The sequence below is a fragment of the Anopheles ziemanni genome, chromosome 2 (assembly GCF_943734765.1).
Source record: "Anopheles ziemanni chromosome 2, idAnoZiCoDA_A2_x.2, whole genome shotgun sequence".
Lineage (NCBI taxonomy): Eukaryota > Metazoa > Arthropoda > Insecta > Diptera > Culicidae > Anopheles > Anopheles ziemanni.
In genome coordinates, this window is record NC_080705.1 from 36,865,426 (window position 1) to 36,882,313 (window position 16,888).

The following is a 16,888-nucleotide window of genomic DNA, read 5'->3' on the forward strand; positions in this document are numbered from 1 at the left end:
CGCTTATGTTGCAACTAATGCGTTTGTCTGGCGAAAAATTAAAGCCGATATCATGATCATGATTACATCTCTTCCATATTAACCGGAAAATCTGAAATCTATGTTTTCCGGGAATGGATTTACATCATCATTTTTGATCGCGACAGCACGAGTAAACATTTAAAAAAGATCATTCAAACTCACCACTATTGCATACACGCAGGCGCGAAAGGTTCAGTGAAATATTTCCAATGGTGGTAGATATTGTTCACATTTTATTGTATCGCTCGAAGGTAAAATAAATGGATAGCTGTCGTACAAATACGGAAAGGAACAGATTCCTGGGGGAAAACAATCAATCAATAGGGAAAATACGACAAAATAAATGTACACGGTGTCTCCTAACTACGCATTAAACGAAGATGGAAAGCGAATATGTGGCGATGGGTGCAAACGTACTGAAATTCTATTCCTTAATCGCGGAGTGGGTAAGATTGGAAAGATTAAAGGGTAGCTTAAGAGTCAACGATATCAATCTCTTCACATCGGGCACGTGGGTGACGGGTTTGGTGAGTTCCTGTTCGCACTAAGGATTACACCGGCAGACGCAGCACGACGGAAACAGGAACCAGTCCATAAAGATACCCTTACAGTCGTTGTCCGGATCGTACGCCAGCAACCGGTGCCATTTGTACTTCTGCTCACAGCCACAGTCGCCGGAGCAGCGGCTCGTCTGTGTTTTCCTGTGTGTGTGAGCCAAATGGAAACATGGTGAGATGCGCGGAATCCTCTCGAATGCGACCATTGTCGAGTCCGATACTTACGAACACACTTCCTGGTGGATCGCCTGCTCGAAGTGCTGCGTGTTGACGATGGCACGCACCTTGCCGGCGGAATTCGTCGCCCAGTATGGCGTCACTATTTCGATCTTCGACTCGCAGGCATCGACTCTGTGAAGAAGTTCAACGAAATCAGCGTCTGGCGATCTTTATCTCCCCATGAAGTGGATTCTCACCGGCCCGTATTGGACTCTCCACTCCCGCTGCCCCCGTTGCCGTTGGCTGGGGCGGCCGTCTGGCGTGCATTGGCCGACCCTGCGCCCCCTCGCCCACCGCCACTCCCCCGAGCACTCGAGTTCTGATTCTGGCGTTTCTTGCGCAACGTGCTGAAGTACGAATCGCCGCCTAGACGAACCGCTCCCCCGGGCTCTCCGTACAGATCCATCAGCTCCGGCAGCAGGGTGAAGTCTTCATCGTCCGGACCACCGCCGCCACCTCCCGTGCTCCTTTTGCGCTTCCTGCCCGGGGACGAGGGAAACCGCGACGTCATCTCGAAGTCACCGTACATTCGCTTCATTAGCGCTTTGTTCTCGTCGATGAACATCTCAATCTTGTCACTGTGGGGGAGAATTGAAACGGCGGACAGGTGAATACACGCTCGCAGACACAATCGACAACAACAATCGGAAACAAACAACGACCGACAAGATAAGGATCAGAGCCAGTCGCGCAGAGCGGGTTCCACGCGGCGAGACATAAAGAAAACGGAAGGTCTTCAGGTCTAACGGCGCGAGAGGATCTCAGCCAGCGCAGATCGACATTAGATAGACACCAGAGACACAAGTGGGTTTCCTTTCTCCCTGTTTCTCTCACACGCTCTTCGCCTTCCCGCGCGCTGGCACGTCGAATGTCACGAACATTCCGAAGCGTCGCGGAGAGGACAATATGGAAGCGTGCGGACGACGGACGCTTGCGTGCCCGACCTTGCCATTCTAATCAACCGAGCTGAACTTCTCCACCCGGGTGGACGCATGATCTTTAAAGCGGGAGAAACTCGCCACCCGGACGGATCGGTCGGCCGCGAAATGGCGGGGAAACAAATCGGGTGGAAAATCATTATGCTGCTCTCTCCCGCCACCATTGGTGGTAGTTTTCGCAATGACATTAGTGGTGGTGGCATTATACCCGTAAGATAAAGCGCCAGCCTGTGGTCGGCGTTGAGCTTGGGCTGACCTCATTTCTAAATGTCACTTATTCATCTCTCATCCGAGCTGCAAGCTCGGTTGGACCACATTTCTGTTTCCTGCGCATTGTTTAGGGGGGCTCGTGCTTAATCGCCTCGCAAACAGGTGGGCAAAGAAGTGCATATTGGAAAAGGTTTTCAGCATCATCATCATGCTGCTCTTTAGGATGAAATGAAATGAAAATTATAGGAAAAAAGCCAAAATAGACTGCTTTGAAAGGGCGCAGAACATCTTTAGATATTGAGGCGTGAATTAGGTTTAACAAAAGCTTATGGTAAAATTCAACAATTTAAACTAATGAATATTGTAAGCTGGAAAAAAAATATTTATCCTACGTTAAAATATAAAATAATATATGTAATTATTATGATATATCTTGAAATGACAACGATTGATATAATGAAAACGTAAGTTTTGATGATCATTTTGTTTTTAGATTAAGATAGCTCAATCGAAACAATTCTCATACTAAGATTTGAATTCGTTCAATTCAAGGAACTGGACAAAAAAATATTTTTATAGTACACTTTACAGTAATAAAACTGATCGGCAATATTTATGTTAATTTTTATATAAATTTAGAGAATTTAACCTTTCAACAATAGTTCTCAAGTCCACAATCTTTTCTATCAATTTCTTAGTAAAAACGTGCACATTGAGCAATTATGCATACACCAACAATGTCAATCGTATGATGTATGTGATGAACAGATTAAAGGAAAATTTTAAAAACATAAAAAAACTAAATTAACAAAGCTTCAATTATTCTCTATCTTCACTCGGTACTATTTGATCCTCACATAATAAATAAATAACAAATAGGCCCTCCTAATGAATTCACCGTGCACCCTGATCTTGATCATGATTGATGAAGTTCAACGCAAGACACATTGCTGCTGCATTGCGCCACGTTTACGAGTGGGGGCCACAAATTTCGTTATGTACGTCACGCAAACACACTCGTGCCACTTACCTAGGATAGGTATTGCCCGCCGTCGGGCAGAACAGTTGATGGTACTTCTTTATGCACGGAACACCTCTGATGACATCTCCATGAATGCTGAGCCCGAGCGCTACGGATAAAGCTGTCCACCATATCTGTAAAAGAAAGAAAAAACGTGAAGAGACGAATGGAAGGAATGCGATTAGGAACAGTTGCTGAAATTGCACACAAAAATTGCGATGAGAAAAGTACTGAAGACACAGTACAGCGCTTGTTGTTGGGAAGGAAAGTTTTTGGAACCGAATGTTTGTGAACGTGTGGGCAATGATCTTACAGTAACGTGTTATTTGTCTCCTTTTCCCCATTACCTTCGGGGGGTGTTGGGACGCGTTTCAGGAGGCCTGACTGAACTTACAATTCGGCCTGTGATTCATCCTATTTCGCGGCCTCCTCCATCGCCAGAGCCTTCTGGCGTGCCAGAGCCATAACACGCGCCTGAACACATCGTAACCAGCTCACGTCCTCCGCCGACTGTCACGACATTTGCCGGTGGAAGTATAAATAACCAATCCACGAAGGAGCAAAAACAAAAGCACAAACCTTCGCGAGCCAACTTCCCGCGTGCCCTCGCAGACAGAACCGGACAACGTCCGTCGTCGGGGGAAGACGTCTGCCGCTCTTTCGTTCGGTTTCGCAACTTCCCGGGAGTCGCCAGAAGGTGCGCGACTCCCGGTCAATCGCTGCGCTCGCCCCGCGGGCAAGCAATTTAGCATTCGGCGATTGTCCGGAAATGTTGTACCCGCTCGGACGGGCCGTTTCGTACCACGGTCTACCCCGCGTCGATCGACGGGCTACGATTTATTTCTGCTTTTATGGCTCCGTCCAACGCCTGCTTCGACCGGTCGTTAGGGCGAACGCAGATCGAACGACAAACGAACGACGATCGCGACATTAGGAAGTGAAACCGATCACGATCGCCCGGGCGACAATCGGTTGGCGAATGCAAACATGCACCCCGGTTGGGCCGCCTGTACAGGAGCAGTCCCAGGACACCGGTAGTCCCAGGTGGCATTATCACGACCTTGCGGCCTGGTGGCGTGTCAACGTCGGGGCGGAATTAATTAATTATCATTTCATAACCCTCCCTGGCTGGCGGGCGCGAGTAACGAAAGGGAAATCAAAAAGGGGCTCAGGCAATCCGCGATTCGTTTTGGCAACCAACGAGCACCTAATGTGCCGCACAAAGCGGGCCATAAACCAACAGGGCAGTGAAGTGAATGTGAAGGCCAACCGAGAGCGCAGCCCAACCTATAACGGTTAGGATTAATTCCTTCAAGAACGAAGCAAACCGTTCTGATTTGTCAAAAGGAAAAAAAACCGAGGCAAGTTTATTACTACACACACACACACACGGTCGATGGTAGCACAGAACAATTGGCTACCAAACCCGTAATGGCCGTCGCAGGGCACCATTAGGGGTGGATCGAACTCGCATTTATTGTTGGTTTTCGGTGTTGGCAAACCGTAAAATATCAACCCAAATCGAATGCAATGGCCCGGTATGGCCCCGAGCGGGCGGAAATGAGGTAGATTGGGCTAAACAACCAAAACACATAAAACTCATTTACCTTCCTTGCTGGCAAGGCATGATTGCCCCCCTCGGGTTGTTACGATCCGGCGTGTTCTAGAGGATCAAGCAACTTTTTTACGCCCAATCAAACCACAAGAGTAAAGGATAAAATAAAAACAATCCAGCTGTGCAACTCGTAACAAAATAACAAAATTTAAAAAAAATAAACCATCCGTTGAACTCTGCACGAGCAGCGCGTTTCGCTGGTTCTTGTTTCAAAAATTTGTCACGTGGGCGTCCTCTAAGAAGCCAAGCCGGTTTGCGCTTCGGTCCTAATTCGATCTCGTGTTCGCTTGCAGCAACCGCCGACCGCTGCTTTGCACGAGCAAGAACGAATTTGATTGATCTCTCTGATTGGGTGAGGGAAACCGGGGGGAAAGATAGGATGGGGAATCGATCGTGGAAGCCTTTTTCGTCACACACCTCCGGAACGGTGATTTGCATAAAAAATAACCATCTTTTAATCTATCGCATCGCGCATCGGGTGACAATCCCACTGAGGTTTTGATTTTTCGAATTCAATTTCGTTTGGCTGACGATTTGGTGCTGCTCAAACAAAGAGTAACACTTCTCCGTTCCATTCCTTCACCAATAATGGCCCGTAATGGTACGATGGGTTTTATAAATCATCAAATAGCAACGTCAAACAAGAAGAATTAAAAGTTCACCACGAATCGAAATTGACAAATTTCCCTCGGCCATAAGAAAAAAGTTAACCAAGGTTATGAATGGAGTAAATTTTATTGTAAAGTCAAATCTTCTAAGTACTTTCAAAAAATATTCCGACGGCCACTAAGCCGGCCTTACGGTTCTAGGACGAAACTATAGCCATAGCCGACAAAACCAGTCGTGTAAGGATGTTTTTCAGTTGTTGTGAAGCATTCAAGACCAAATGCTACTCTTTATGATTCTTTCTGATAAAGTTGCTTAATTCCGGAAGGGACTGGAGACTATACACTTCTCCATACGCCGGAAGTCTTGACAGGAAGAACAGCGACCCTCTCGCCTTCTCAATGGTTTTCAGCCATGATATGGCATTCTATGGGAGTTAAGAGTCCCTAAACATTTTAAATATATTGTAACAAGCTTCCAAAACAACATAAAGTAAAATCGGGTTTTTTCCCACTTGTCGCCGTCTGACTTTAAACAATCTTTGGCCACGTAGTCCGCGATAAAGCTGGATGTTTTAACATACAAACAAACGTAGATGGTTTAATGTTTTCGCCACGACGGATTCAATCTAAATGATACAGGTGTCAAACTTGTTCTGATGATTTAAAAGAAATGCTACTCTTTATTTGGTTTTCAACAGAAAGTTGCAAGGGTTTTCCGTTTTTGCATGGAAAATCGTTAAAATTTGTCTTTTTATTTTTAATGGAAACCAGATTATGTTTATTTATCTGTTCAAATAAACCATTACTGGATAGACGATTCCGCGGCTCAATTTATTACAACAATTTTCAAACGGATTGATTTTTCATTAAACCTTGCGAAAATTACTTACCGGTATTTGGATGAAAGTTCCATTACTGACTTGAGGATACGCGAATAATGGCACGACAGGAACTGTTCCATTCCTTACAAATATGGGCCCCTGGATCGGTGTGACCGTTGGCATACGAGAGTTTTTCCGATTGTCTGCGAAAAAAGAGACGACGAAATGAGGAATTAAAATATACTGTTCGTTAGGTAAGCGTAACGTGCAGCATCGTTTAACATTCTTTTGATGCCAAATTGTTAGTTCAGAAAGTTTTCCCTTCGTGCCCTAGTGAAAAATCCACGCCGCACGAGACGAACTCATCCGTTCAAGTCGTGTAAAACATATTAATGTGGGTAGATAAATTTCAACGAAAAATGATAACATCGCTGATGGAGCGATTACAACAGGCTCATCTTTGGAACGCCGACACGCCAGAATCGAGATTGCATAAATGTCGACGGGCCGCCGGGAACACACGGCTTGGAGGAAGATCGGTCTGGAATTGTACATTCACACGGAATTTACCGTCGGCCGGTACATGCGGTTACATGGGGTGCCGTCGATTGTGCTCTTCTAGGAAAATCGAGTCAGGCTCTCCCACGCTTTCCGCGGCTGCTGTTGGCTTTTCACGAGATCAACAGACGCCGCCCGCAGGTTGGGTAAGCATTCGGAGCATTCACAAAATCGTGTTAATTGAATAAACCGTTTGTCAGTGCACCTGTCGAGCCCTTTGGCTTGGAACTATTTTAATAGGGCACATATTTTGTTGATTTGTTAAGGTATAATCACGCGATGAGCATGTGTGAAACCTTTCTCACTGAAGTAAAATAGAAAAAACAACTTTTTAATGCTCCCGGAACCCCACTTTGTATTGAATCATGGATTTACTGTTAAACGGAGGATGCTAATTCCCGATCGCGATCCCAAAATGCAGCACAACAATAAAATTAACATGGTGCAAAATGCCATAACTTCGGCAGACTCGGGTTTCACTGCACGATGTGACCAAATCCACGAAACGAGGAAAAATACAAGATTGGAAGATCAAAAAAAAAAACATTCAAAAAATGGTACAACATACTTCGCGTCTCCCACCACCTTTGCCGGTCGCCTGAGTCGATAACGAACTAACGAACCGAAATCCCATCGGAGAACGGCGTGAATATAGGAACGGATCTAAATGTTTTGCCCGGAGGCAAGAGCCTTACGCCGAGACCTTTTGCACCGAGACGCGGCGGGACCGACGTTTTAGTAGCGGGTTCCGGCACGGTGTTCGGTGCCATGGCTGGCCATGGAGTTGCATGACCGCGGCCGTGCATTGCCGCCGGCGAAAGTCAAGGTTAACAACGTTGACCCTGTGGGTCCGCGACGCACCTACGCAATCTCCGGCCGACGGGGCTTGCCGGAGCCGAAACAGTTGGAATGATTCACCAGAACCCGATCGGTGCTTTACCGGAGCGAAGGAGCAGAAGGTAGAAATCGAACGTCCACACGCGTTGATGCAGTTCCGAAATGGATTGGAAAGTACATTCCTCAAGCGTTAGTTGTGCGTAGCAGAAATGTGTTCTGTATGGATTAGTAATCACTCTAATAAGCATGATGGAGTATATTGGCTTCCTTGTTGGCTCGAACAATTTACGCAGGGATAAACCCAGAAGTCATGCCAGAAGATTTCCCTATTATGACTCAATTTGTTAATCGATAAAATATAAAATAAATGCTATCTTTTGATAGAATCATGAATCTGTTTGGTAGAATTTAAAAGGGTCCTTACGAAGAATATCAACGTCATAATTATATTCTAGGTTTTCAAAAAAATATTTAATAAAATCAACCAAAAATGTAAGTACAAAAATACACAGTAAGTAAGGTAAGTTCTCACATAACCGATATTAACTGCTTTGAGCAATTTTTAGTTTATGAGTTTAAATGTCTAAATTTTAAATTGATTTTTCTAACCTGGTTTTTATGCTTGCATTGGTTTTGTTAGCATATACTCAATTCTTGTTGAAGTATTGCTAGAAATCCCACGAAGAAAATTCTAGCACTCGAACCTCAACACAAAGTCGCTAGATTGGGTACTAATACAAAGCATATGATATACATGAGTACAGTATGAGTGGAAAACGTAAGTTGCCAGTTGCTTCTGATTTTAAACTCTAAATTTAGTTTAGGTAAAAATACTAGTAAAAAGTACGCATTAAACGCTCATAAATAGCTGTGTTTTTTAAGAATCCTATAGTTCATATAAGCCCAGAAAAGAAACAAAAATTAGGTCATCATTTTGGAATACAGGATCGCTATGGAAAAACATTTGACAAAATTAATTAAAAAAATTAAAATTAACAAGTTAATCTGTAAATGAATCTTCGATTTTTTTTAAATTCATTTCAACAAATAGTATTACTAACTCTAGCTTGCATTGCGTTTTTTCGAGTTTAGAGCCTTTTATATTTTTATTATCTAAATAACATTTATCAAAATTACCAAAATTAATCCTCACAACACCAATATAAATACTCTAAACTCTTCCTCCAACGCCGTGTTTCACCGCTTTCCACTTCACCGTTGTGGTATGATAATATTTTCCTAACTTGCAACCTTGTCGCCCAGTTCCGATTCGCGCCCATTCAAATATTCCGCCTTCACCACCCCGGTGCAGGTGTGAATTGGCTGACAAATCGGTGTTCAGAGGTTTCGCGCGACAACGCGACATAACCGGATCAGTAAACTAGTGCACTGGCAGCTTGCACCGGGCCGCTAATTGCCTAGATTGCTCGAGTAAACGACTACCATATAATACGTGGCATGGTGTGGTAGCGCCGTGCTGTCGTACAAACGCGAAGGGAGTGTGTCTATTTCTTACATGCCGTGTTTTGCATCGAACTAAAAGAAAAAGAAAGACGAAAATAAAGTGTATACGAGCGGGAGGCTGCAGACAAGGGAACGGAAACATCAGTTTCAGCCTTGTTGCATCATAAACAGCCCAAATAGCATCTGCTTTCTGCCTTTTTTAAAACCCTGTATTGACGCATCGACGAAGAATGGATGTGTTAATAATGGTTTAGTATGGTTTAGCACGGTTCGACTTTCCACCGGTATAATTATTTAGCAAAGCACCAACAAAATGCCTTACTCCGCAAAACTGAAAAACAGTGCCATAAATGATGATAAATGGCGTGAAAAAATACAAAACAGAGCGCTTAGAGGGGTTCCTTAAAGAAAACAGAATTTAAAAAATACTAACAACTAAAATCTACTAAAAGATATTTACTAAATTTTGATATTAAAACAAATCTCACTAAGGTTAACTCTAACTACTCCACTCGAACGTTTTGAGACGATACAAGCTATCAAACATACTTAAACTAAACAACCCCGTCATGGCTGTGACAACTTTTTCAACACAAAACCAAAGTGATATAACTACCACAGACAAAATGGCGTTCTCGTAGGCAGAAAAACAAGCACAATTAATGAGACAGACAAGACAAGAAAAAAGCAACAAAACAAATAATACGTTAACCAGTAGCACATAGCGGCACCCGGGGGAGGGTGCCCGGGTCGGGTTTTGGTAGGTGAGATATCTCAAATACGTAAAATTACCGTGTTTCACCTCAGCCGTGAGATATTAAGCCGCTGTTGCGCCTTGCGTACGGCAGGGCAATTATTAGCTTAACGCCACGGCACGCCGTAACGTTCTCATGCGACTCCAACACGTGTCCGAGACGCAACGAGCGATGCGAGGCGTACGTTGTGCCTGGTGCCATCTCCCCGCGAACAGAAAAAAAAACACGACCCGCACACAAACACACTTTCGGCGGACGGAGTGGATCTACTAACATACTGACTGACTGACTGACTGACTGGCTCGCTGATGACTGACATTGACGAGAAATTGCCCATTGACGGCGTGAAGATGAGAGTTTTGTTTGAGAATCATTTTCCTCTTCACTCCTCGGAAACTTCCCGCTGGCTAATGAACGGGCGAACAGTTGTGGGCAGTGCCATGATGGCAAAGACCTTTCGAAATGATAAAAATGAAATGGAAGCTAGAATAGCGATTTCTAACCACCAACAGTTCGTTTGAAAATTACTACCCTCTTCCAGATGCGTACGGAAGACGCTGCAAACGCTACGTATATCTCGATTCCAGCGCCCCGGGTGTGTGATATCCAAGCCCTCCAGTAATTATCTCATCTCGCCGTACGTACACTCCCGTAACCTTCCATGCTGTTGGTGGGCGTCCTACGGCACACCACCACCTACGAACGGTCACTGTTTGCCTGTTCGCGGGCTCAGGCACGTGCACTCGAGCAAACGGCAACCGGACAACATCCGGCCGGAAGTGAGTGGATGCTGCTGCTGATGATGCGAAACCGACGTCACTTTGCCGGAGCGAGATTCTCACAGGATACAATGAATGCCGTTCTTTGATTTAATTAACACAACACCGTTTATTGTACACCCGTGCGCAGCTTCCGTTTCTGGGCGTTATGAACACACTTACGCATTTCGTCATGTAACGCCTTCAAGGGTGTAAAAAGATACTATAAAAATGAGCCATAAAAATCGAAGGGAACTGCAGACGAACTAAACTATTCTCCATAGTAAGAAGCTTGTGCGGGAACGTTTGTTTGAACTAAGACAATCAAACTGGATGGCAGATCTGACGTTGATGTAAGAAATCTTGTATGCGCCGTTCCTTATGACCCCATTTCAGCAATGTGTTACTCCACATTTTCCATTGCCGTACATCATGTTCAGCATCACGTCAAAAAGTCATGTCCAACCATTAACACTCAACATCTCCATAGCCGCATGGTGCGGTAGCGATAAAACATCATGCAAGGCTGACGATTAACATTCGCCAGCGCATAAGAAGAGCAAAGCTCTCAGATGCCACCTGAAAGACCTCGACACCGGAGAGCGCGTCCACTCGGACCGACCAATAAATCAATTACTCGTTCGGATCCGAAAGGTCCAAGGGACGAGCGCTGCATACTCTGCGCTGCATGCGCGTGGGAACCGTGCACGATGCGGTGCATCTTGCCATCCACGAACCCATCGGAGGTGAAGAGTTTTCAACCGACCGATGGTGGTTTCTTGCGGGAAACATCGTAAAAGGTAATCAACGATCAGCTCAGCTGGCCAAGCGTGAGATGCCTGATTGATTTCTGTCCGCTTACGATTCAAACCCTAATGGACCATACCGGAGGACACCAGGAGGTCTTCAGATAGCCCGCTGCAGTCAAACACATTTACCTTTGCCTAAGTTTAGTCAAGTGGTAAATGGTTATGTTTGCATAGTTCTTTGGCATACTATTAGTGCTGCCACATCTCAAGCTAGCAATTGGCTTATTCTGGCATAAGCCGAACGCATTACCTCAAGGTCATATGGTTGGATTGTCCTTTTCTTGGAACCCTGTGAAAAGTAACCTCTCAAAGCGATTCCAGTATCTGACGCAAAACTTCAATGAACAGATTCAGTAGAGCAGGGGTCGACAAAGTCCGGCCCTCGTACCAAATCTGTACGTGTTTAGTACTTCATGCTGATTTTCTTTTGTACTTATTGTTCGACTTTTCCTATCGTATTTGTATTATTGGGGGTGCCCATGGCGCAGCGGTAGCGCGAGGAAACACCACACCACAGGTGTGAACGATACGCCCTACCGAGTATTAAGAACGCTCTTTTACTTGTTTGAAACGTTTTAAAAAACGCGGTACTTTATTGGCGTATGATCACTTAGTAGAAAAGACCGCTTTCGTTGGCGCGCTTACTTTTATACTCTTCTGTATCGCGATGGCCGTTTCGCGATGGCCGGTTTATTTTCAAAATGCCTATCGGGGCCATCATGCGCGCACCTTGATCGGGCGAAATTTCGCCCAACCAAGGTTCTTAGTATTCTCTTAATTGGGCTCGCTTACTCTACAAACCCTGCCTGTCACTATCTGTTGTTGTTTACTAATAACACTACCGCGTGGATTCCTATCTAGTTTTAGTTACAGAGTTGTCGGCCAGTGTTACTTTGTAACAACAGGTGTGGGATCGAATCTCGAGTCTGGCACCCTCCGGTATTACGAACGGCTGACCACCGATCTATAATATACCGTCTTTCGGTCACACAAACTCTCTTCGGAGAGAGGCCTTGTCCCACTAGGGGATGTCGTGCCACATTAAAAAAAAAAAAAAAATTTTCTATTATTGATCGTTCTTAAATTTCCTACCGTCGCGAGTCTAGTCAAAAATTCAGCGTCAATAACTCGTTTACTTTGCATCCAAAATAACTATTTTCAAGGAATACAATTTTTATATTCATTTCGAAGCAAACTAAGGCTCTCTAAGACTAAGGGAAATATTGAAGCTGAGTTGGTTTAGTTACTCAGAGAGTACGCGAGTAAAACTAAGCCATTTTAAAATAATTTGTAGACAGGACTCATTTTAACTTTACTGTACTATTTAGAAATTGGATACTATATTCAAAAGGGCTTAGTATTACTTTGAAAACATTAAATCCTCGTTTAACACGTTGACTGCCATGGCTATCATTTTTGATAGCCACTTGTCATTAGTTCTAAAAAGTTTATGCCCCATAAATAAATTAAATTGCAACATAAAATGTTTAGAAATATTTAATATCAATCCTTTGAGAAGCTAAGTTTTTGCTTAGCCTTCAAAAACAGTTAGTTTGATAAATGTTATAAACAAATTTTATTAAAAAATATTGTACTACAAAAGAGTGCTAAAAACGCTTGGCAGTCAACGTGTTAAGGTATCCGCTCGGCGTTTTCGGAATTTCTTTAATCATTTGGCCCTTTTCGGGAAACGTGTGCCGACCGCTCCAGAAGAGCCCAGATTTACAATCATGTTATGTTCTCGAATACTACTATTGAAAGCCTGTTTGCATGTAGGAAGTATCGAATATTTGACCATAAATCGTTTGATATGATATAGTTGTTTACTTCTCACTATTTTGACGAATTGCCTCCATCTATAACCAACTGGGAATAATCAAAAGGTTTTTGGATGTCTGAAAGGGGTCTAAATACAGAACTTTTTGGCCAGCATGGATGTTCCATGTCAATCTACCTCCGTGTTCGAACTTGTTATAATTTAATGAACTGCTTTCTATAATTGAGTTGAGATATTAATAAAATTGATAAACATCAATACACCTTTTTGTTTTCCCAAAACTACTCAGCAAAACAAAAGGAAGCAAATCGATGCTCCACAAGAACAGCGTGACTCACCTGAGATCCCACCGCCTACCGTAGCGACCACCTCCTCCGGGTCATCGTAGTACTCATCGTCGTCGTCGTCGTAGTCCAGCACCGGATGTATCTGCGTGTGGGTACCGACCGCGCCGACGTTGGCGTACGACGGAGGTCTCTGCGGGTAGCTCGGTGCTGCTCCCTGGCTCGGAGACCGGGGGGCCGGCCCCGGTTGCCCGCCCGGCTGAGTATTGCTGCGGTAGCTGGTTCCCTGCTGCGGGTTCGCCGCCTGCTCGAAGGCTCGCCCGGGCTGCGTTGCGTAACTGCCGGAAGAGTACTCGTAGTACGCGGGCTGCTGGGGTTGCTGGGGTTGCTGGGGCTGCTGGGGCTGCTGGGGTTGTTGGGGTGGTTTCGAGCTCGGGGAACCCGCACCACCGGCACCATCCGAGTAGGAACCCTCGCCGTACGTTCGTCCCGCCGAAGGGGGCTGCTGAACCTGCGGCGGTTGTGGTGGTGCCTGCGGATAGCTGGCACTCGGTGGGATGTAAGGCGACGGCGGAGGCAAGTAGTTATTCCGGGGCGTCTGCCTGTACTGTATCGAGTGTTGCTGTTGGTGCTGTGGAGTCTGCTGCTGCTGCTGAGGAGACTGCTTCGCCTGGCGCTGGGGCGGGGCGTACGGTGCGTTCTTGTAGAAATCCTGATCATCCTCCTGGTGTCCGGCAGGTCCGTACAGCAGATTGTTCACAGCCGACGCATGCTGATTCTGCAGGGGAGTCGCGGAAGCCCACGACGGTGCCTGAATACTGCCAAACGGCAGTGTATAGTTCACCAGGGCCATACTTAATTACTTTTAAATGGTACACTTTCCGAGCTTTATTTCTTCCACCAGAAACACTCTATCATTTAAAACACACTCGATAACGTACTAGCAAGGCTTGCGAACCACTGACACTGCACTAGAACAATTGCCATTCTAAGCGCATCACTTGGGGTCGTTGGTTATCTCGATTCACTACAAATAGGCAATGATTTGAACATACATTCACGTAAACACTCACGAACAGTTGATTGAGCAAAACACCGCTAGTTTTTCCTACAAAAAACAAACTTGTATGAAGATGAACTGACAGCAGGTGCATAACAGAGTATTAGCCTAAATTAAGACCCACACAGCCGCCGTTTATAAACCGCTGTATGGAAGCTAATGATGTAACGCTGAGGTTGCGCTGGTCAGGGGAAGATTATTTATCAGCTTAAATTTTAAACGATTATCATCACTTCTGCTCAGAATACGATTAACTTGCAACATCTCGTCGGCGCCCCAGCGATCGATCGAGGGTCGCCTCCGAACTTTCTCCCGCAAACAATCACACACGCGCATGTGTATGTGTTTGATAATCGGACGACTAAAGCCAGGCTCGGGTGCGTGAGGAAATCGAAAACATATTACATAAGCTGTGCGCCTCGGACGGCTTCATTTGCCTATGATCCTCTTCACGCTGGTCACACGCTGGAGTTCCGGAGATGGGAGTCACGGTGTGGCATTGCTCACACACAGTGTAGCACGGGACACAATGCGACCTGTTGGCATCAGGTGCCTATCATGACAGCAAAGCTTCGCTAAACGGCCAGCAACGCGTTTGGCATTCGCAAAGACGCGGTGGCCCCAAACACAAACACACATACATACATACACACACATGAAAAAACCCAATACACCACGCTGTACGTGTGGTCAAAGGAAATCGGTGAATTTATGATTATGACCAAAGCACCCCAGTGTCCCCGCCCGATGCTCGTGTCGAAGTAACCGATCCTGATACGATGAACTTTAGCTGACTTTTCTAACATACACACCGCGCATGATAGGCATGCGGAGAGTTTGGTGAAGCATTGGCGTAACAAGCGACGAACCTCCCGGTCGTCAGCTGCTCAGCGATGTTTCGCACGTACTGTTACAGGTACCACCGCCTTCGCTGTGATGATGTTTCTATTAAACCACCGCACTTGAGCAAAGCCCATCCCGGTGTGCCGAAGCGTGCGTGCCTGAGTATCACCGTTTTGATGCGATCTTTGATCCCGAACAGACCGCGAACGTGGCCTCGTCGCCTTTTTGGCGGCTTCTTGGCATGGTAAATACATAATCCACCTTTCCCCGGGCCGGGTGTGAATAAAAACCACGTACGGAAGGGTAACCGCTACCATTTGCCTAAACTCGACTTTTCCTTTTGCATTCCCGCTCATTCTGTCTCGCGCGTCAATTAAAGCAGTCGCCGCCCGCGGACGTGCCACGCTAATACGTAGGTACGGTATGAATCAACTCGCTTGGGAACACACGTAGGAAGTGATTTGTACTTCCATCGTCGATCTTTATCTATGCCGGTTTTGGGCGGGCCCGGTTCTTATTTGTACAGTGACAGGCTGGAAACTGGAAGGGGCAGTCGGGAACATGATCTACAAGGGCCGAACATGATCCACAAAGAACTTTACCTGGTCCGTGGGTGAAGGAAGCATTAGTCACCGACCACCGACCGGCCAATGTTTGCGGCGCCATTTGCGCAATAATGGCTGTACAATGACACTTTCGTTGAGCGGTTTATCTTTGTGCCTACCTGAGTTATAGAGCGTTCTCTAGTTGGTTATTACTGTCCCTTACCTTATCCATCGTTCTCTGTGAAATGGCATTTAGATGGGTGAATCATTTCGCCATCAGCGATTTCACAAGGCGCCATTAGACAGAAATAGCAGAAGAAACTGATACTGACAGGTTCAAAACCGACAACAAAACCCGTCGCCACAGATTGGCCTTCCTTTTCTGTGCCAACCATTTGCAGCTTCATTTGCCAGTGGGGCTTTATTCCACCGCACCAAATCAATCTGCCATTATTTATCTGCGTAATTAAAACGCTCACAATAAAGCACAACAATGTCCTCCTGCTGTTTGCACACAAACACACAAGGCACCTCGAGGAGTGAAACGATCCGAGCGGTGCCACGGACAATGTTGCAAAAAGTTCGCAACCCAAGCATCTGAGTTGGATGCCTCGATCTGCTCGAGGAAACCCGGTACAAGCTCGGTTCACAATGAACCACAATGCAATACCTTCAGCGTATTTGGTAGAGGGCCCCCTCGGGGTCAACCGGGTGACATTCGCACTCAGCACAGATCGGTATCCCCCCAGTGCGGGGTTCTTTGTGCCACCGTCTTTCTTTTCCCATTGTCGACCGGACGGACGCACCGAGCGTTTGCAATAAAAATAAAATATACATCCCTAATTGGTTGCGACTAGAATCGCTCGCTCACCAGTAAACATGGTTCAAGAATTTCCGCTAGTGGCTAGTGAAGTGTGTGAAAAACAGGCGCAATGGGAAAGCAATCGCATTCCGGAAACCTTGAACATTCCGTGGCCGTTCGGCGGGCTACCGTAAGCCACCGGGTACCGTGGCCATAGTTGATCCATATATGCCTGATGCGGGCGCGCTCCCGGCAAGCGATTCGATCGTGCACTTATTATGTATGCAAACGATTGTCAATCTTTTACAGCCGCCATCGACCAAGGACAGGCGCGACATGCATGCCACACGGAGGGAAAGACGGCCCTACGGAGCAGCAATTAAACC

The 16,888-nt window shown here is 45.8% G+C and overlaps 1 protein-coding gene across 1 annotated transcript; it reads right to left on the bottom strand.

The window, feature by feature from the left end:
* Positions 1 to 565: 565 nt before the first annotated feature.
* LOC131289934 (protein spaetzle 3) lies at positions 566 to 14,105 on the bottom strand. Its single transcript, XM_058319289.1, has 6 exons — positions 13,307 to 14,105; positions 6,080 to 6,213; positions 2,976 to 3,100; positions 995 to 1,375; positions 804 to 929; positions 566 to 722 (listed from the first exon to the last, which is right to left on the bottom strand). The coding sequence occupies exons 1-6, from the start codon at positions 14,103 to 14,105 to the stop codon at positions 566 to 568; spliced, it is 1,722 nt and encodes a 573-aa protein (XP_058175272.1).
* Between the last annotated feature and the right edge of the window lie 2,783 nt (positions 14,106 to 16,888).

Bases quoted from the DNA above. Each gene is read 5' to 3' on its own strand.
- LOC131289934 (XM_058319289.1), bottom strand. From the start codon at position 14,105: ATGGCCCTGGTGAACTATACACTGCCGTTTGGCAGTATTCAGGCACCG. The intron at 3,101-6,079 runs GTAAGTAATTTT...TTTCTTTTACAG, and splicing joins GAACTTTCATCCAAATACCG to ATATGGTGGACAGCTTTATC. The intron at 1,376-2,975 runs GTAAGTGGCACG...TCTCCCCCACAG, and splicing joins GCGGGCAATACCTATCCTAG to TGACAAGATTGAGATGTTCA.